The sequence below is a fragment of the Podarcis pityusensis genome, assembly GCF_964106645.2.
Source record: "Podarcis pityusensis genome assembly, chromosome: 1".
Lineage (NCBI taxonomy): Eukaryota > Metazoa > Chordata > Lepidosauria > Squamata > Lacertidae > Podarcis > Podarcis pityusensis.
This window is the reverse complement of record NC_138028.1, coordinates 53,147,567-53,168,920: the sequence shown is the minus strand read 5'-3', so window position 1 is coordinate 53,168,920 and position 21,354 is coordinate 53,147,567. Positions and strand designations below refer to the sequence as shown.

The window sequence follows — 21,354 nt, the reverse complement described above, 5'->3', positions numbered from 1 at the left end:
CAGTGCCCAAAAACATGTGTTTTGAGGCACAGCACAAGATCAGGCCCCCCCAAAAAGTGTTTTTTCTGAGGGAAATCTCACTGCAAAATCGTGTGAGATCACAGCAACCAAAATGGCCACCGTTCTCTTGCCAGGTATGCACTTGGGGGTTGTTTGGGATGGGCCTTTTGTGCTGAATCCTGAATCGCCTTCTCTTCCTCTCATTTTCAAAACATTCTTAAATTGTTATTCTTCTTACAGGCATATTACTGGGCATATTACAACTCCCCTTAGACTTAACCAGCACGGCCAACGATCAGGGAGTGATAGCAAGTTCTGGAGGGCCACAGGCTACCCTTCCATGCTGTGGACACAGATCTGCAAATGCTAAAGAAATTCAAATTCTGCATCAAGAAACTATGGCCAGGATTCTGTGCACTTTCTGCACCAATGTGGAATTGGGGCATAGACACAGCTTTGCCCATCAAGAATTGGTAATATTTGACCAATAAACAAACCTATGCAACAGTAGTACAAGCTACTGGGTATATACTGATCTATTCCTGTACTAGAAAAAAATAGTTTTGTCAATATGATGAAAACGAAACAAAACGAACGTACATATCATCTCCTAGTATTCTTTACTAGTCAGCTAGTCATATACTTAAATAAAAGGTTGCAGTGTTTGGGACTTTTCAGCTTAGAGAAAAGGCAGATAATAGGTGACAGAATTGAAGGTTTATAAAGTTATAAACTTTTTCAAAATACTAGAACTCATGGACATCCAATGTAGCTGAATTTTGGAAGGGTCAGGACAGATAAAGGAAAGTACTTATTCACACAGCACATAGTTAAACCATGGAACTTGTTCCATGGGAGGCAGTGATGGGCGTCAACTTGGTTGGCTTTATTTATTTTATTTATTTATTTGGTTTTTTAAATTACAGTTGTCAGGGGTTCAGGAGCAGAGGCAAGGGCAAGGGAGGAAACAGAGAGCGAGGGGGAGGAGGCAGAAGAAAAGATGAGTGATGACGACGACCCGAGATCTCCGAGTCTTTCCAGTGAATCAGAAGATTCACAGAAAGGAGCACCAGTGGCCAGGGCAAGGGGGGAGCCTAGGGGGACACCCCAGGAAGATAGAGCCAGAGGGGACTCAGAGGGGAGCAGTTGGAAATCGGGACCAGCGTCACCGCCAGAGAGCAGGGAAGAGGAAGGGCGCCAGGGATCAAGCGCTGGCAGCTCACAACAGGGGGGAGGGCACGAGTCAGGAGTGGCCACACCTCCATCGGGGAGCGAAGAAACGGTCAGACGGAAGGTGGAAGGTTGGGCGCGCGAGCCAAGTTCAAATGCACAGGAAGGTGGCGCAGTAGGCAGCCCGGAAAGGGAGCCAGGTCCTAAAGCCCGCCGAAAGGAGGGAGAAGAGTCAGGGGGGTCAGCGTCAGCGTCAGAGGAATCCCGGAAGGAAGAGACCCCGGGGGGCAGAGGGACCCAGAGAAGAACAGTCAGGCGGAAAAGGTGGAGCAAGGCTAGGATATTAAGTTGGTGTACAAGGGGCGGAGACTCAGATGGAGCTTCGCCGATCTAACCATGAGACGTAGAGTTGCACGCAGCAGCTTGAGAATGGAAACTGTAACTCAATAAAGACTTTTATTTAATGATCGCTGGCTAGCGTGATCCTCTGTGAGCTAGGATCTGGAAGCAGCTCTGACAGTAAGCTCCATCCCTAGATTGTGGGCATCTACGTCCTCGCGGAGAGGAGAGAAAGCGGGTGCCTACTAGCGAGCTCACGAACGGCAGACAACATGACGGCCGAACAGCAGATAGTGGAACTCAGAGAAGCAGTGACACGACTGAATGCCGAGGCTCTTGCATCCAGGAAGAGAGAGGAGGACGCAGCTGCCGCCTACAGGGATCTCCAGGTCAGGTTGGAAGTGCTTACGAAGCAAGGGCAACTGACACCCAAACCGGAGGGGATTGGGTTGGGGAGACGAACAGGCGGTCTGGTCTCTCACTTCGATGGGAATTTGCAACAGTACCCCAACTTTAGAGCAGATGTAATGTGTGCACTGCAACTGCTGAACAAAGACTTTAGAGATGAGCAAGAGAAGGTGGGATTCATCATGTCCCATTTGCATGGAGATGCTAAAGCATGGCTGCGCAATTTGTGGAGAGATAAGGATCCGGCGCTCCAAAATGCGGATGCCTTTATTAAAGCGATGGATGGGTGCTTTTTATCAAGCATTGACGTGGATCTTGCTCGGCAGGAGATACATGGACTGAAGCAAGGGAGGGCCAGCGTAAGGCAGTACCATGCCCGCTTTTTCGCTTTGGTCAGTGCCCTGGAATGGGACAGAGATTCGGCTCCTGTAAGAGACCTGTTTTGGGAGGGATTGCACGGCTCGGTTAAAGATGAAATTGCGAGGGGGGAGAGACCCCGGACCACGCAGGAGATCGTTCAGAGGGCGCTGGCGGTGGGGGTGCGGCTGGAAGGACGTCCGTGGAGCAGGGACGAAGGGCGTGGAGGGCGCGAACCAGCCAGGGGCTCCTCCTTCCTTCCCAGAGAAGCAGCGCGTGCGCAATCCACGCCTCCGCCAGGAGGAGGAGCGGAACCTATGGAGGTTGGAGGTGCAAGGGCTCAGTCAGCAGCCAGAGCCCTAGCACCGGCAGCAGTGAAAGCGAAGCCTCCTAGAGGGAACAGGAAGTGTTACATCTGCGATGATCCACAGCATATGGCGAAAGAGTGTCCCCAGAGGCTCCACAAGCACACTGCAGCCTCAGCAATGGTAACTGCAGCAACGCAGCAAGGACAACCACAGCAGGGAAACGAAGGAGTCTGGTTGGAAGAAGAGGCACTGGGGCCCAGCCAGACGTGTCAGTGAAGCAGTCCCCAGAGATTTTACAGCCCATGGACCCCCTCCCGCCCAAACCGGTAGTGAAGCTCACCGCGTCGCTCCAGCTGCCCAATGGAATCACCATGGACGTGCCAATCACCATTGACTCCGGAAGCAATGCGGACTTTATAGGGCAGGACTTTGTCGACCGGCACGCTATACAGTTGCTGCCTGCCACGCTGCCCCTGCAGGTTGTCACGGTGGATGGCAGGGAGCTGCTAGGGGGGCAAGTGGTGAAGCAGACGCCACCAATGGTGATGCGACTTGGGAATCACAGGGAAATCATCAGCTTCAATGTCACTCAACTATCGGACACGCCCATTGTATTGGGCATGAGTTGGCTGGACAAGCACAGCCCGACGCTGGCTTGGTACCAGAGGCAGCTGACCTTCGGCTCTTCCTTTTGCGCTGAACACTGCATCGTGCCCAGGCAGGAAGGAGGGGAAGAGGAGTCACAGCTGCAGCTAGGCACGCTGCAAGCGGTTCCCCACAAGTACGCAGAATTTTTGGAGGTTTTCTGCGAGAAAGAGGCAGACAGGCTACCCCCCCACAGACCATATGACTGCAAAATTGACCTGCTGCCGGGGGCGGCGCTGCCCAAAGGGAAGCTGTATTCCATGTCTGAGGATGAACTGCAGGAACTCAAAGAGTTCATAGATCATAATTTGGAGCGCGGTTTCATCCGAGAGTCCAAGGCAGCGGGGGGCAGTCCGGTATTCTTTGTTAAGAAGCGGGACACGCCCCAAAAAAGACTTGTAGTGGACTTTCGCATCTTGAACAGTGTGACCAAGCCATCGGACTTCCCCATGCCCCGAATCGACGACCTCCTCGCAAAGGTACGGAAGGGCAGAGTGTTCACCAAGTTGGACCTGCGAGGGGCATACAACCTCATTCGCATGCGGGAGGGAGATGAGTGGAAGACAGCCATGTTCACGCCCCTGGGCACCTACGAATATAGAGTTATGCCTTTTGGATTGCAAAATGGCTCCCACGTTTTTCAAGCTTTCATGCATCACGTGTTGGCGGGGCTCCTCTACAAGACGTGCGTCTGTTTCTTGGATGACATCCTGATCTTTTCGGAATCGCAGCAGGAGCATGACAGACACGTCAAGGAAGTGCTGAGCAGGCTACAGCAACATAGGCTTTACGCCAAGCTGGAGAAGTGCCAATTCGACGTGACCGAGGTGGATTTCCTGGGCTACAAGTTGTCTGATAAAGGGCTCGCCATGGACAGCGCCAAGGTCCGAGCAGTGTTGGATTGGAAAAGCCCACGCAACCGGAAGGAGGTCCAACGGTTTGTCGGCTTCGCGAACTTCTATCGCAAGTTTATCAAAGGCTTTGCGATGCAGACAGCGGCCATCACGGACACGCTCAGCTCCAAGAAAAAGAAGTTCATCTGGACAGAGCAGGCGGAGCAGTCCTTTCAGGCACTCAAGCGTCTCTTCGCGTCGGAAGAGCAGCTGCTTCATGTCAACCCCAGCAGGCCGATGAGGGTGGAGACAGACGCTTCGGACAGAGCCGTGGGAGCAGTCCTGCTGCAGAAAGACCCGCAGGGGGTTTGGAGGCCGGGAGCGTTTTACTCAAGGAAGCTCAGCAAGTCCGAACAGAACTACACCATCTGGGACAGGGAGTTGCTGGCCATTCATGCAGCGTTCAAAGCGTGGAGGCACTTCCTGATCGGCGCCAAGCACACGGTGCAGGTCTGCACGGACCACAAGAATCTAGAGCACTGGCGCACGGCACAGTTCCTGAACCAGAGGCAGATACGTTGGGCTGAGTTCTTTGCGAATTTCGACTTCCGAATAGAGTATGTCCCGGGGGACACCAACATCATGGCGGATGCTCTCTCCCGTAAGCCACAGTATCTGGAGGAGGCAACGCCAGCGGCCGCCATGCACATCTTCGCACCGACAGTGTGGGCGTGCGCGGCGGCAACAGTTGACCTGGATGCGGTGCGACGAGCGTTGCAGGATGACTCCTTCGCGCAAGCAAAGATGGCAGAGGTGCACAGGGGCACGGCAGCGACCGACGAGTTCCAGCTGCGAGATGGTTTGCTCATCCGTAAAGGGGCCATCTACGTGCCGGGAGACGAACTTCGCGCCAAGGTACTGCAGCAGCTGCACGACGCGCCCACTGCCGGGCATTTTGGCAAGGAGAAGACGGTGGAATTAGTAGCCAGAGACTTCTGGTGGCCCGGAATGAGAGGGGAAGTCGCGGACTACGTGGCGAGGTGTGACACCTGCCAGAGGTCCAAACCAGTGCACAGACCGCCGGCCGGACTGCTGGAACCGCTGCAAACTCCGTTCGAGCCATGGGAGAGAGTGGCCCTGGACTTTGTCACGGATCTGCCCAGCTCGAGGGGCAAGACGGCTGTGCTGGTGGTGGTGGATTTGTTCTCCAAGATGGCACATTTCATTCCGTGTGCGAAGGTGGCCACGGCGGAACAAACCGCCAAACTGTTCATAGACCACGTGTTCAAGGTTCACGGTCTGCCGCGGTCTATTCTGTCCGACCGAGGGCGACAGTTCATCTCAAACTTCTGGCAGAGGCTGATGGGCTTCCTGAACGTCAAGATCAACCTGGCGTCGGCTAGACACCCGCAGACCAACGGGCAAGCGGAGCGGGTCAATGCCATCATGCAGCAGTACCTGAGATGTTATGCGAATCAACAGCCTGCGACGTGGGTGGATTACCTGCCTCTCGCCGAGTTCGCCTACAACAACACGAAGCACGTGTCCACGGGGGTCACGCCGTTCTTCGCCAACAACGGGAGGCACCCTAGAACCTTCCCGGGACTGGAAAGAATGGGGGAGGGGGAGCCGCAGACAGCAGATGCGTTCGCGTCGGAGTTGCAGGAGGTCCACGATCAGCTGCGGCGGCACCTGGAGCTGGCTAAACACGCATACAAGGTACAAGCGGACAAACACAGAAGGGTTGGCGAAGAGATCCATGTGGGAGACTGGGTCTGGTTAGCAGCCCACGCAGTGCCGGCCAGGTCGTTGGCGAAGAAGAAACTAGGGCATAAACAACTGGGGCCCTACCAAGTCGACGAACAGGTCAACCCGGTGGCTTTCAGGCTGGCTCTTCCGGAGGGTTCCAGAATGCATCCGGTGTTCCACAGATCGGTGCTCACTCCCTACAAGGCACCTCACAGGTTTCAGGAACCAGGAACGGCACCGGGTCCGCTCCGAGAGAGAACCGGGCAAGGGGGAGTGGCACAGGAGGAGCGCATCAACGAAGTCACGGAGATTTTGGACTCCAGATGGGGGGAAGAGGGGGTAGAATACCTTCTCGCCAAGGAGGGCACCCCGGCCAGTGCCAACAGCTGGGTGCCGGGCTACGCTTTAGACGAACCTCTGCTCAAAGAAGAGTTTCATGCCCTCTTCCCACATAGGCCAATGCCAGCAGACTTTTTCGACGACTGGCTTTTCACGCCCACGCTTTCAGCCAGCACGTTCCGGGGGTTCGACTCGGACGAGGAACCGACACGAGACGCCCGTTCCCCAGAGGGGTCACCCTCGGGATCTGCTTCAGAACCCTCGTATTGGTGGGATGATCGACCAGAGGAGCAGTTCCGCAGAAGGTGGCTGGAGGGTCCAGGACGAGCAACGTCTCCAGAAGGCAACGAGGGAGAGACGGACATGGACGTTTTCGGGGACGACCCGGGTTTCGAGCACGGCGGCACAGAGATGGAAGCGGAGGTGACCGTCGTCAACGAGAGCAGGGAGGAAGAACCGGAAGACTTCGGATGGCGGCCCGCCACGGGAAGCGAACTGTATCCGACATTCGTTCCCCTGACACAGCAGCACCCAGATCCCGCACCGGAAGGAGGGGAGGGGGGAAGAGGGGGCTTCGAGGGGGGGATGGATGTCAGGGGTTCAGGAGCAGAGGCAAGGGCAAGGGAGGAAACAGAGAGCGAGGGGGAGGAGGCAGAAGAAAAGATGAGTGATGACGACGACCCGAGATCTCCGAGTCTTTCCAGTGAATCAGAAGATTCACAGAAAGGAGCACCAGTGGCCAGGGCAAGGGGGGAGCCTAGGGGGACACCCCAGGAAGATAGAGCCAGAGGGGACTCAGAGGGGAGCAGTTGGAAATCGGGACCAGCGTCACCGCCAGAGAGCAGGGAAGAGGAAGGGCGCCAGGGATCAAGCGCTGGCAGCTCACAACAGGGGGGAGGGCACGAGTCAGGAGTGGCCACACCTCCATCGGGGAGCGAAGAAACGGTCAGACGGAAGGTGGAAGGTTGGGCGCGCGAGCCAAGTTCAAATGCACAGGAAGGTGGCGCAGTAGGCAGCCCGGAAAGGGAGCCAGGTCCTAAAGCCCGCCGAAAGGAGGGAGAAGAGTCAGGGGGGTCAGCGTCAGCGTCAGAGGAATCCCGGAAGGAAGAGACCCCGGGGGGCAGAGGGACCCAGAGAAGAACAGTCAGGCGGAAAAGGTGGAGCAAGGCTAGGATATTAAGTTGGTGTACAAGGGGCGGAGACTCAGATGGAGCTTCGCCGATCTAACCATGAGACGTAGAGTTGCACGCAGCAGCTTGAGAATGGAAACTGTAACTCAATAAAGACTTTTATTTAATGATCGCTGGCTAGCGTGATCCTCTGTGAGCTAGGATCTGGAAGCAGCTCTGACAACAGTTTTACAATCACATATCCAACATGCAACATAAAGACAAGATTCCATAGAATCTTCTGGACTTTCCTTCTCCCCTTGGTAGGCTTTAAAGGAGGATTAGAAAAATTCATGAAAGAGAGAGAGAGAGAGAGAGAGAGAGAGAGAGAGAGAGAGAGAGGCTATTAGCCATGACATCTATGTTCTGCCTCCGCAGTTGGAGCCTCTGTTCACCAGTCTTAGCCCCCCACCTAATTTCATCCGCCTCTTCCCCTTACCATGTTTCTCTACCTGCCATTCCATGACTGAGCCCAGCAACACTTCAGGACTTATGACAAATTGGACAGGCCCTGGCTGTTTCTGCTAACGTTTTCGGGACACCACATTTTGACACTTCTCATTAATTAATCCATAATCAATATGGCTTGTTTTGAATCTAGAATTGTGGGTTATTATCTGTGGTTCATCCATAACACAGCGAGCTCAGAACTCCCAGGGACCCAAATCCAAGTCCTGTCTCCTATGCTTGGGCAAAGTAAATAAGGAAACCATCATGCTCAGAACATAAAGTTCATTCACACTATTGCCTCAAATTGTGGTAACCTTGGTTTGTAGTTGGACAATAGCCATGCAGCTGCCCATCAGCACACTTGAACGCTGTGCAGATCAGGGTGGGGTGCTTGATAATGAGTGCCAAAAAATGCAACAGTTGTAATCAAATATTAAATGTTATGCACACCAAGACCTGCATGGATACAACTCTGCATGGTCTGAATGAAAATCACAGCATGAAAAAGTCATATCAAGGCACAGATGGCTGAAAAGATTTTGGGGCCTGAGACACAAAATACAAATGATAGCGAAAATATAATACTACTACAACAAGACGAAAACCCACACAGTGGCATTTTGATGCCCTTTAATGGTACACCAAAACATGCCATGTAAGATGTGCTACCTACATACTGGCCAACAGTAGGATTGGCTCTGTCTGAATGGGCTCCACAAATGGGACTTGCAAAAAAGGTTGCCAGATGGAGTGAGCTCCTGTTCAGTGTGGCAGTAGCTAGCCAGGATCTTTTCCAGACTACTCCATTCCACCCCCTAGGTTTTACAGCCCTCCCTGACCCAAGTCATTCTGTGGTCACTGGCTCACTGAGCATGGTCATTGTGCTCTTTTGGGGTGTCCCACCTCTAGTTTTTCTACAGGTTTTCATTTAAGACTTGGGGTTCCCCCAAACTTCCTGAGGCCTCCCTCTTGTGCACAGACAGTGCCATTTGGGCTGCATAAGGATCCACACTTGTAGAATGTGTTTGGTATGCCTAGGATATAAATTGGTTGCACTGATTTTAGAAGGGGATTCAATCTGGACTCTTGCTGTGCTGTACAGCTGTAGGTCTGGACTCCTTTCAGACTCCCATTCACAGCATATCCCTAGCATCCACCACTGGTTCTCATAGCTACCCACCCACGTGCCTCGCTTCAGTTGTCTGTCTCTTTCTCATGATCCCTGTCTCTTGCTCATCCTCTCCACAACCTCTCTCTCACACACAACCTCCTCCCCCTCTTCCTTGTCTGTTTCACTCCCCGCTCAAGCCTTCCTTATTTCTTATGAAGGGCCATGAGCGCTTCTCTCGGCGGCTTGCTTGAATGTAGGAACAGAGCCAGAATTCATCTTTAAGCGCTGAAACTGGACACCATTTTATCAGTGGCCTGGAATGGGAAATTGGAGCCTGGGATGAGAGAGCTGAATAACTTGAGCTTGTTTTCATTTCATGTTTAATTTCCTGCAGGCTTAGCTCAGCCTTTCCGCTTCTTCCACCAGCCTCCCAGGGTTTTATGGGAGAAAGGGGATCAAGATATATTACTTCTCGCTTTGCTTTTTGTTGTGTTTTGTTTTTTCTTCACCCAGGCGGTGATTTTGCTACAGCAAAGTTTTGACATTTCCACCTTGCTTTCAAGACCCTGCCACATCACAGGGTCACCCATGGAAAAGATTTTCATTAACAAGCGAGCACTCAGGGGACGGACAGACGTTTCTTGGCACTCAGCACGGCGGAAGGAGGCAAGTTTGTAAGCTAGGCAACAGGCTGCCAGAAAGAAACCACCAACTGGGGGAAAGCAACTGGGAGCAACGCTGGGTGGATGTTCCTGTGCTATGTGGAAGCAGGGGTGCTGGATCCCTTTTCTGTCCTTGGGGACACATTAAGCTCCTTAAACTGAATCAGACCTACACTGACTGGCAGCAGCTCTCCAAGGTCTCCGACAAAGCTCTGTGGCAATGCCTACCACAGGAGCATTTAACTCAAGATGCTGGTGATCACATAGGGGGCTTCTGAATGCAATGCATAAACTCTTTCACTGAGCTTTGCCCCTTCCCTAAAGAAGTATTGTGAATTGATTGCTTCCCTTTTTGACTGGCACTCAAGTCAACTTAAACATTCAGTATACAGCAGGCCCATTCCACATAACACAGGGCAGCAAATCTGAGCTTGCTCCTAATTGTACACTTGGCAGGGAGCCACAGTCAATCCTTGCTTGCCTGATGAGCGTACCTGTGTAATACATAAGCTTGCAAAGGCCTGTCCCCTCCCAGCTCCTGCTCAGCATGCTGCTCAGGTGAGGTGGGCAGGTGGGACAGGAAGCACCTCCAGTCAGGGCAGCAGCTGCAGAGGTGCATCCCTAAAAATTTTTTGAGCCTGAGGCAATAGCTCCCACATACACACACTATGCTTCTGGCTGCAGCCACCACACCATTCTATCTGAGTCCCCTAATCTAGCCTGCTCTTTGCTCCCCCAGCTAGTCAGTTGCCCTTGGGTATGGTAAAGGATGCTCTTCCATTACCTGTGTCAAAGTAAGATTCATCTTCCAGTCTGGTTGGATTCTGTATGTGGAATGCGGGGGAAGAAATCTTGGACTTTGCCTCAGGCAGCCAAAAAAATGCCTTGAGCCAGCCCTGGAGCTCAGTATCATTTCTGCTGACTGGTAGTGGCTTTCTAGGCTTTCAGACAGGGCACCTTCCCATCTCTACCGAGAGATGCCAGGGATTGAACCTGGAACCTTCTGAATAAGCAGGTGAGAAGGAACAATTGGGAGTCCGCTTTAAAGTCCTGATTGTTCCTTTGTGGCCATGTCTCTACCTGTCCCACAACTGATTATTACCTCAGATGTGGTTTAGAAAAAGTGGCTTCAGGGAACAAATCAGGACCCCTGTCAGGCCTAATTAGGCTCACGGTCCAGAGATGTCTCACCTCAGCTCTACGTGTTCCTGGACTACAATTCCCACCCTCCCTGAGCACTGGACCCAGCTGGCTAATGGGAGTTGAAGTTCAATAACATCTGGAGGGCCACATTTCCCCTTCCTGCTTCACTGCTTTGAGAGGAGCTTCTTTTGTAGAAAGTGTTTGTGTGTACAGAGCAAGAGGTGCAAGGCCTACGTGTAAACGTTACGGGGCAAATTTTTCTTTATTGCCTTTAGACACCAGCTGCGGAGATTAAAATCCAAAGCAGTTGGAAAAGTGGCCTCTTTCAGCACCTGGAAAGGAGCCAAGCTGCAAGGAGGTGGGGGAAAGCCTCATAACTGAAAGCGATGCAGGGTTTACTGCAGACAGAACCCACAAAGTTATAATTGCTCTCTGGGTGAGCTCTTCTCCAGGTGCCTGGCTTCTGCTCAGGTATCTTACTACTCAAGTGTGAACTCGGGAGAGATTTAGGACTGACTAGAAAACCAGGCACTCTTGAATGGTGTTGAATCCTTTCTCCACCCCTATCAATCTGGCCTTGTCCCTCACTTTTGTGCTGGTCTCATTTTCATTAGGAACGATAGAGGGTCAACACTATCTTTCTGATCTCACTGGGCCTATAGGCACCTTTCAACGCTCTGAACAGTCTGATTTTACTAGACTGCTTGGAGGTGGGTGGGAGATGGTGGTGAAGTCACTTTGGTCATTTCTTAATTGGCCAATCCCAAGTAGGGTTGTTGAAGCACACAAAATTCAGTCTTAGGTTAAGTTCTTAACCCGAGGTACCACTGTAGTCTATTTGAAACCATCCAGAGGTTTGGTATAATGAGTAGAGCCATGACCTCCCTTTTATTTATTTCTCTTTTTCCACCAACACCGGAACTGCAATCTGTCAGATAACAGGCTAAGTAGACAGTGTTAAGGAGAGTAAAACTAAATTCAGTCAAGACGGCTAGAAGTTGCTACATAGTTCACTAGTCACATGAGAACAGTTAGGACATTGTCATTGAGGGATGAATGTGTCTTAAATGGATTTATAAAGGGAATTTGGTGGTTCTGACTCAACAGAGGTTTGCCAGCATATGACCACCTCTTGTATCAAGCGTTGTTTTTGTTCAAGTTTGGGCATTTTGGGGTCTCTTCAAAAAAGCCTGCAATATTATATGCAATATTATATGGAAATATATATATGCAAACCAATATGTATACTGTACATAAGATGTAGAGATTCAAGACCCATGCAGTACAATATTTATACAGCATACATGTACCTGAATTAATGCATATGTATTTTTATACAGTCACATGCATAGTTGTATGTATCTGTTTATACGCTGGTTGCTTTAGCAAACCTGGCATGCACAGTACCTTGGTTCTTAAACTTAATCTGTTCCGGAGTCCGCTCGACTCCTGAAACTGTTCGAAAACCAAGGCGTGGCTTCTGATGGCTGCAGGAGCTTCTTGCACTCAAGTGGAAACTGAGTCGGATGTACAGCTTCCGAAAAACATTCGCAAACCGGAACACTTACTTCCAGGTTTGCGGCGTTCAGGAGCGTATTTGTTCAGGAGCCAAGCCGTTCGAGTACCGAGGTACCACTGTATTATGCAAGAATTTTTCATATTCTTAGCAGAAGAAAACAAGAATTAAAACAAAATCTGTGCATATAAACTTAACATCGAGATTTTATGAAAATTCCATCATAAAATATCATAAGCAGCAGTAAATGTAAAAGAAAAAAGGGGGGGGACTTGAGGGCATTCTGGTTTTCCTGAACTCCTCCCCGTAGTTTCAGTTCTTACCTGAACTCGGGCTTCAGTGAGATCTGTCCTCATGGCTAACTGCTCCCTGGCATAGACATCTGGGTAGTGGGTCTTCTGAAAGACCTTTTCCAGCTCTTCCAGCTGATAGCTGGTGAAGGTGGTGCGGTTCCGCCTCTTCTTGCCCTTGTTGCTCTCTGAGTCAGTCTTGTCCATTGGGCTGGGGAGGTTGCTACTCGTCCTCTCCTGGGATGCCTTCACTCCGGTCTCTTTCACGCTGAGGTAACTGCCATCCATCCCGGCAGGATCTGAGCCTGGCTGCAGCTCGGCCTCTCCCAGAGAACTCTCTTTAGCTGTGTATGTGGTGGTGGTGGGGGAACAGGAGAAGGGAAGGAGATAAAGAAAACATAAAGCTGTGGATAAAACGAATGAGGCTGAGCTGGATTTACACCAGTGTGGAAAGGAAGAAGGTACGCACAGGGAAGGGTTGAGATGGGCAGATAAGGAAGGAAGGAGAAACAGGCGAGTCAGGAGGAAGAACTCTTAAGAAGCGAGGAAGGCCGACCATTTGGCTTAGGCCATATATGCAAGGTGAAGGAAGCAGCTGGAGACCTATAAAATAAATAAAAGGATTCTGTTTTAATGACTTAAGGAAGATTAGCGCTAGATTCCACGCTGTCAGGGATTTGAATTTGTCTTGCTAGTTCGGCTGTGGTTTCCTGTGCTGAAGCAGATTACCGAAGGGCGTGTAACTGACGATAAGGAGGATATCATACATATATATTATATATGCTTACACAGGGTGTTCCGTTTAATAGAGAACATGCATTCTACTTTTTATTCTGCAAATGCAATCACACTGCACAGTGCTATCTTGTTCACACAGCCTAAGTGTGAGGAAGTAGGGGGGAATCCAAAATGCTCAAATATAAAGGAAATAAATCTTTCACACAGATGTTGCGGTGCAGGTCAAATTAACCCACACATGAAAGAATGCAGTGGTGTAACTTGCAATCCTGTGTGTGTCTACTCAGAAGTAAGTCACACTGAGTTCAGTGGGGTATTCTCACAGTTAAGTGGGTATATGATTTCAGTCCTACAAGTCTAGCAATTCTATTCTTTCTCCTTCAGCCAATTTAGCACTTCCTCTGCCCGTATTTGGTTGTGTCCCTTCTTCAACGAAGCAGACATTATATGATTACATATCCTACTCATGGCAACCTGCTGCAGCAAAACCATTCCCCAGCACCTAATAGCAATGTTCCTCTTCAGGGCTCTAGTCAGCTTGGAACAGGATAGTGTTATTCAAACAGGGTTTGAATAAACACTTACAATTGAGGGGGGAAAATGTAAAAAGTTAATAATTTGGTTCAGAAGGAGGAATATAAGATGATTACAATGGAGACTATCAAGTAAGGTTATATAACAGTGCAGAACTAACAAATGTACTAAAGAAACCAGATGGGGAAGTTGGGGGAAGCCGTAGGTTGGGGGGGAGGGGGGAATACTGGGAATGTATTGTTTGTGTTTTTTGAATATGTGAATATATTATGATGATGAAATATAAAGCTGTAAAACCAATAATAATAATAATAATAATATTTTTTTAAAAAAAAGAGGCTACACCATAAAATATACATGAGGGAAGGTGTCACATAATGTGCAAAATGCACATTTTTGTTGTAGATAAGCTTTGTCTCACATGCCGCATTTCTGAAAGAGGAATAATGGTATATTTTAAGTTAATGCCACTATTGTAAATGTATTTTACCTAAAGTTGCTCCTATTGATTTTTATGGAGTTAAACTTTCAAGTAAACAGGATTACGGCCAGGGCTTTTCTTCAGCCAGAACTCATTGGAACTCAGTTCCAGCACTTCTCAAGTGGGTCCCATTGCTATTATAAGAGAACAAGGGAGGCATTCATGGTGAGTTCTGGTACCTCTTTTTCTAGAAAAATAGCACTGACTATGGCCTTAATTTAACTTCGAGTTCATGACTCAGTTATTTTTACACATCACTTGGGAAGACAGGCGAACTAATATCAGTGTACTGGAAGAAGCAAAGATCACCAGTGCTGAAGCAATGATTCTTCAACATCATCTTCGTTGGACTGGTCATGTTGTGTGGATGTCTGATGATCGTCTTCCAAAGCACCTACTCTATTCTGAACTTAAAAATGGAAAGCGTAATGCTGGTGGTGAACAAAAGAGGTTTAAAGACTGTCTCAAGGCAAATCTAAAAAAAAATGTAGTATAAACACTGACAACTGGGAAACACTGGCCTGCGAGCGCTCCAGTTGGAGAACAGCCTTTACCAAAGGTGTCATGGACTTTGAAGACATTCAAACTCAGGACGCAAGGGAGAAATGTGCTATGAGGATGGCATGCTTGGCAAATCCACATCGTGATCAACTCCCACCCGGAAACCAATGTCCCCACTGTGGAAGGACGTGTGGATCCAGAACTGGTCACCAGAGTCACTTATGGACTCATTGTTAAAACTGTGTTTATGGAGGAGAATCTTACTCGGCTATGAGTGATCGCCAAAGAAGAAAAAAGATCATTTCCATAAGATAACTTCCTTTCCTTCAAGCAATCACTGGGGTCTAGCAATGGGGAGAAATATTACAATGGGTGGGGGCAAGTGATGTGTAGGATGGAGTGCTTGCTCCCTCCTCTCTCTTGGGTGTCAGCCACAGAGAGGAGCCTTGAGGCATTATTAGGCCTTGTGGTAGGGTAGAAGTTTCAAGAATGGAGATGGGGAAAGGATACCTTTCTTCTACACTGTTCTGAAACATGCTCCCACTACTATTAGTACTATGGAAAGTCTGATTCAACAGAATATTTAATAAGAATACCAGGAATTAAATGACTGCATATGTTTCATTTCATAAGGGGAACAAATGATGTTAAGAATATAGTGAACATGGGAATATAAAGATGCATAAAACAAACAAAATATTGTGCTTTAATTTGTTTGAAGCTGCCCAGAGTGGCTGGGGTAACCCACTCAGATGGGTGATAGATGATAGATAGATAAATGATAGATAGATAGATGATAGATAGTTGATAGATAGATAGATAGATAGATAGATATTTTATGCTGTAACTAAGAAGTTAAAAGAATCGTGGAACTTGTTTTCTCAAAAACAACAAAACAATACAAATACAAAAAAGCCAAGCAAAAGCAGACTTAGGGTTTATCCCTACTTACCCTTTGCCCTATTTTTTCCAGGCAGACATCTGAACAAGCATTGGTGGTGGTGGTGGTTGTTTTCTCTGAGCTTTCCCCATGAAAACCTGCTCTTTAAAGCTGAATCGGAGCAAACGTCAATTCAGGTTTTCCAGGCATTGATGTTTGTTCTGATTGAACTTTAGACAGCAGGGTTTCATGAAGAACCTCCAGAGCAACAACAAAAAAGTGGGGGCTTTAAACTGTGGACTGTGTCTGGAAAGAGCACGGGAAAGTGTGGCCAGATCCTTAGAAACAGAGTAAGAGCACATTATGATGCAACCATAGTTGAGCATTTATGGAGAGTGGTGCTGAGAACAATATGCACAACTTTCTTACTGAAGTCTATGAGGTTGAGGGCTCATCTACACTGAACATGTCCCGCAGCCAGAAAGCATGGGTCTGAGCAGTTTTCCGCTTGTTCTGTGCTTTCTAGGTATGAGTCTGAATGGTTTTCTGTTTGCCCCACTTTCCCCCCTGGGAAAACTCGCTCTTTACTGCTGAATTGGAACAAATTTCAGTCCATGGAAAATCCTATGAGCATTTGTTCCAATTCAGTGGTAAGGAGCAGGTTTCCCTGGGGGAAAGCGGTGGGACAAGAGGAAGTGTGAACAAGCCCAGCATCTTTAACTTTGTAAAATATTTACTGCATAACAGATTTCCTTTTGTAGACTTACAAAAATGCTTTATGAACATGTAAGAAAGCTTTCTGAATGATAAGTTAATGTTTCCAGAAAAAAATGCAGAGCACCTAAAAGCAAACTTTAAAATAGTTGCAGCTATTAGTTTTTCCTAGAATTAAAGTAATGTGTGTGTGTGTGTGTACCCTTTCTTTTCTTTTTTTTAGCAAACTACAGGTTTAGGACAGAGAGAAAATAAATACTTTAGGGTGTATTTGTTAACTCTTCCTTGAGGGTCCCTCTTTCTAGACTTTTTCCTGACCTTTAGATGTTCCTTCCTGTCAGACAATAAATGGAAAATTTATTAACTGGTTGCTATATAAGAACTATATAAGAACTAACTAAGCAATTGTAAACTGATTGTGGAAAGCAATTGAGGGTTTTTTTTAGCTGGTTGCTGCTTTTTCTGCCCAGAACCCCTAAAAAGGCCTCATGCTGAGCTGCACACATTGGGAAAATCAGAAATTAGACCTGAGATGGAGGTCTGAATTGCAAATAGGTGAGTAGAGAATGCACCTAAAACTGAAAAACAGAGCAAAGGAAAGTCTGTGGGGTGGAGTCCAACTCTAGCCCATAATACAAAGTTCTAAAATTTAACTCTTCAAACATCCTATAGGCTTTTTCTTTTAAGATCACTTAAGTAATTATTGGGTGATTGTGCTGATGAAAAATCCACCCTCAGTTAGGGAAAGTCTTTAGCGAGAAAACTTTTGGGGGCACTTCCAACTGAGGCTTTCGTTGTCCAACTGCACTGCCTTATTCACTAAAGCTTTCAGAGGGTCCTATTCTTAAATTGCTCTTTTTAAAAAAGCTATAGTTCTTTAAATGGAAGCTGTCGTTGTCACGTTACATATTAAAATGACAATTCCCCTGCCCCCCCCCCCCCACAAATCCTGGGGCAAGGGAAGCACAACTTTAAAAGGGTGGCACATCTACATTATGGTTGAATTACTGCCTTCTCCTTTGCCTTACAACTTAGCATTGTTTTCTCTTGGTTTAATTTTGCTGGTTGCATGAATTTTTGGTCCCTATTTCTTGCCAATTTTATTGTTGTTGCACTTTATGGTTTTTGGTTCAGCTTGTTTTTATTGTTCTGATTGTTAGCTGCTGTGAGCGGTTTCAACAATGATGGAGGGGCGTGAGTGTTTAAAATGAATGAACGGGGGAAAACAGCACATGACGTCAATCACGTGTCTTCCCACCCCACTGCCCACATTTTCTTATTTTGTCTAAGAAACTGCGCAAACTGCCATCTCTAGCCAGTGGCCGTTGGGATGGAGGGGGAGGAAGAGGTCTTTCATTTCTGCTGTTTTCCCAAAAGAACATAAGAGCCCTGTTAGATCACACCAAAGGGCATTTAGTTCAGCATCCTTTTTCTCCTAGTGGCCAGCCAGATATCCATGGGAAGCTTCCAAGCAGGACATGAGTGAAACATTACTCTCGTCCCTTGTGATTCCCAGCAATTGGTATTCAGAGGCATACTGCCTCTGCCACTGGAAGCAAACCTTGTGTAATTCTGATGATAATTCAGCCCCCTCACGCTGTGCATTCATTAGATTTCGCCCAGGAACTGTCATCTGAAATTGGGTAATGGTTTGGAACCAATCAAAACACTTGTCGGGTATTTCATAGTCAACAATGAACAATGCTTCAACGAACTTTTGCTTTCGTACCGAATTCCAGAAGTTCAGCTTGCAAAGTTTGGTCTTTGTGTGCTTCAGCCTTATAAAGTGCATATAACTGTGTGGAATGTCTCGCCGTGGTTCAGCAGACAGTGGATATGGGATGTTTTGGTGAAGTTTGCCTTGCGGTCTACCCAGGAGACAGGAAGCAGAGTGTCAGGAAAGTGAAAGGGATGAAAAGCCTTAAATAGAAAGATATATCAAAGCCATTGGAAACATGGCAACGTCATGATTTAAAGGAGCCTGTTAAGTAACTAGGCCCAGGGTCCAAAAAAATCATCCAACTAGAGAACTTTTCAATGCAATCCTATGCAAGAATAGGCAGAAGTATATCGCACTGTGTCGAGGAGGGCTTAATCCCAGGAAAGGTTACTTTGGATACTGAAGGGCATTTTAAAAATATTTTGTAATATGGCGTATGCACCAATTGTTCAAAGAAAAGCAGTGTTTGTGTAAAATGTTATATAGCAAAAGAACTTTACAGTCTTCATTTTTTGCACCAGCACCAAATTTCTGATGGAGACCTTGGACCAATTTTCACAAGGACATCTAATGAACCACTGGCGGAGATGGAAACATAACAGCATCAAATCAATGTTCAAGTCTTAAGCCGCTGGATACCTGTAGCATTTCAGCATGCAATTAAACTGACAGTCTGCCTAAGTCCATCCCTCTATTGGAGTGATGTCTTAATTCAGTCAACACTGCATTGGACAAGACAGCAAAAACTCAATGAGTTGCTGATTAAGTAAACTTTGGATTTGGGGAAACAAACCTAGGTCACAATTCTATTCACACACATATCTGGAAGTAAGCTCCACTAGAAACAATGGGGATTTCTTCCAAGTAAACATGCATAAGACTATGCTGGGCTGTTAATCCCTCTCCTGAACACACAAAAGCAAAGCAGGGTTGCTGATATGCGGGTGCAAGTCTTGTTGTTTATTTCATTTACGTCTCCCTTTTCCCTTAAGGAGCTGTCCACAAGCTACTCCCCCCTCCTTTATCCTTATTACAGCCCCGTGAAGAAGGTTAAGCTAAAAGAGAATGACTGTCCCAAAGTCATAAAGTCAGTTTGATTGATGAGGGGGATGTGAACCCGGCTCTCCCCGCTCCAAGCCTGCAGGGAACTGGATCAAACCCTCTGAGGGCCACTTGTGTCATATGGATGGAACCACCCACCTGTCAATCACCTGGCATTGTAAGGTATCAAGTCATGGAAAGTTCAAGCAAGGGCTGCAAAGGAATAAGTGGGAGCAAACCTCCCCCCCCCAGTGCATTCCTGATTCTTCTGATTCTTTATTAGTGGGGGGAAAATTTCTGTCACCATGAGAAGAAAAGGGTGACAAATAAAAACAAGCATCATGTTTTGCCAGCAAAGGAAAAATTGGGGGCACATTTAGAATGCACTCCTGATTCTTCCTCCTTTAGACACAGCTTGGTTTCATATATGACATCAGGCCCTGGAAAGGTGGGTGAGGTTTGCCTTAATTCCTCACCCCTTCTTTAGCTGCTAGACCATGCACCAGTGAAGGGCTCTGTGGAGGAAGATGTAATGTATTCATCTACTCTTGGTGAGACTCTTTCCCTGCATTTCCAGTGTTTGGGCTGTGAGTGCCGTTGTTGATGCAGCCAAAACGGCACCACCTATGCACAATGGGGAGGTATCAGCAGGCAAGTGAGAACCCAAAAGCATGCAGGAGTACTGAAATCTTTGGGGGGGGGGGAGAATCCTGAAACAGCCCAAGGAGAACTGAGTGTGCTCAGTAGTCACAGAATGCTGACTCAGTGACTGAGAGGGTGGTAGACAGAAAACAATTAAGAATGGAATAGAGCAGAGAGGCAGGAATCCTGAACCAGGAGCGTTCCACGCTGCAACATTTTGCTGCAGGTGCTACTTGTCAGTCCTCCTGTAGTTTCTAGAACGACATTTCTCCTTGACTCCTCAACTAGCTTTTGCTCAGATCTGAAGTGCCCAGGGAGTACAACTGCTGTCCCATTATAAAGACTAACTTGTATCCTCCTTCGATGAATACAGCTGCTTTCCTCCTTTGTTGCTTTCTCCCTCAGGGGCTGAACAAAATCATCCTGCAAGCCAGATGCTGTTCGCAGGTCACCATCCGCAGTTTCAAAACCTCTGTGCATACATGCAGAATACGTATCTAATTCATCTGTTCATTATATTGTTCACAAAACATCAGTGGTTTCTGGGAATCATATGGGGGTTGGACCTTCTTCCTCAAAAAGGCATTGTCATCTACTTCAGGGGCAGGGTTTCTGGGTCCAAATGTGGAGGAAATTTGCTCTCCCGTGGTGCTGCAAGCATGATTGTTTACACATGCCTGCAAAACCAGGAACCGCCTTTTCTAGCGTTCCAGGGTCCCTGCACACAGGTAGGCTCCATGCAGATGTTGAAATGGTACATATGGGACAGGACTTGCTGCCTTGATATAAGTCGTCCCCACACACAGGCACTCCATGCACACGCAAAAATTGTGTTAAAAGGGCAAAAAGGTCCTCTCTCAGACTTCTAAAGAAAAACAACAATCGTAGCCCATTTCTGGGTTTTGAGCCACCTGAGGTGGCCTGTGTCCCACCAGCTGAAAAGGGTTGATGCATAGCCTCCAACATTTCTCCAATGAAAATAGGGATGTCCCAATCCATAATGATAATTTTACTATTTATACCCCACACATCTTACTGGGTTGCCCCAGCCACTCTGAGCATCTTCCAAACATATATAAAAACATAATAAAACATTAAACATTTAAAAAACCCTTGCCTATACAGGATTGCCTTCAGACGACTCGGGGTTGGATAAATCCATACCCTCCAACATTTCTCCAATGAAAATAGGAACTTCCTAAGGAAAAGTGGGACATTCTGGGATCAAATCAGAAACCGGGATGGCTTCTCTAAATCAGGGACGTCCCTGGAAAATAGGGACACTTGGAGGGTCTGCTGATGTAACTCATGTACTGTGTTGCGCAAGCATATTATGTGGACATGTGGACATCTTGAGTTACCTATAAAGCATACTGAACTGGAGCTATGAAAAAGAAAAGAAAAGAATGATTTATCTTCAAGTTTCTAATCTGGCAACCATTACACTGGCATTTTCCAAATTCATATCCCTGTTTATGGCCCTGCTGAATTTGTCATGCCTGCTAAGCCCTTAATTGTACAACAGCATTTACAGGAAGACTCCATCTGAACTTGGAGCCATATGCATTCTCTCCAAAAAGCTGGAAGCAGAGAGGAAAAAGAACAATAGAAGAC

At 47.7% G+C, this 21,354-nt stretch overlaps 1 protein-coding gene across 2 annotated transcripts in view; it reads right to left on the bottom strand.

Annotated features, from left to right (window-relative positions):
• Positions 1-21,354, bottom strand: part of ALX4 (ALX homeobox 4) — a 76,856-nt gene that overhangs the window by 14,494 nt on the left and 41,008 nt on the right. For both annotated transcript variants that reach the window (XM_081002236.1, XM_081002235.1), the window contains exon 2: positions 12,523-12,833. In XM_081002236.1, coding sequence (XP_080858362.1) covers positions 12,523-12,777 — 255 coding nt within the window. In that variant the 5' untranslated portion in view covers positions 12,778-12,833. The remainder of the gene's footprint in view (positions 1-12,522; positions 12,834-21,354) is intronic.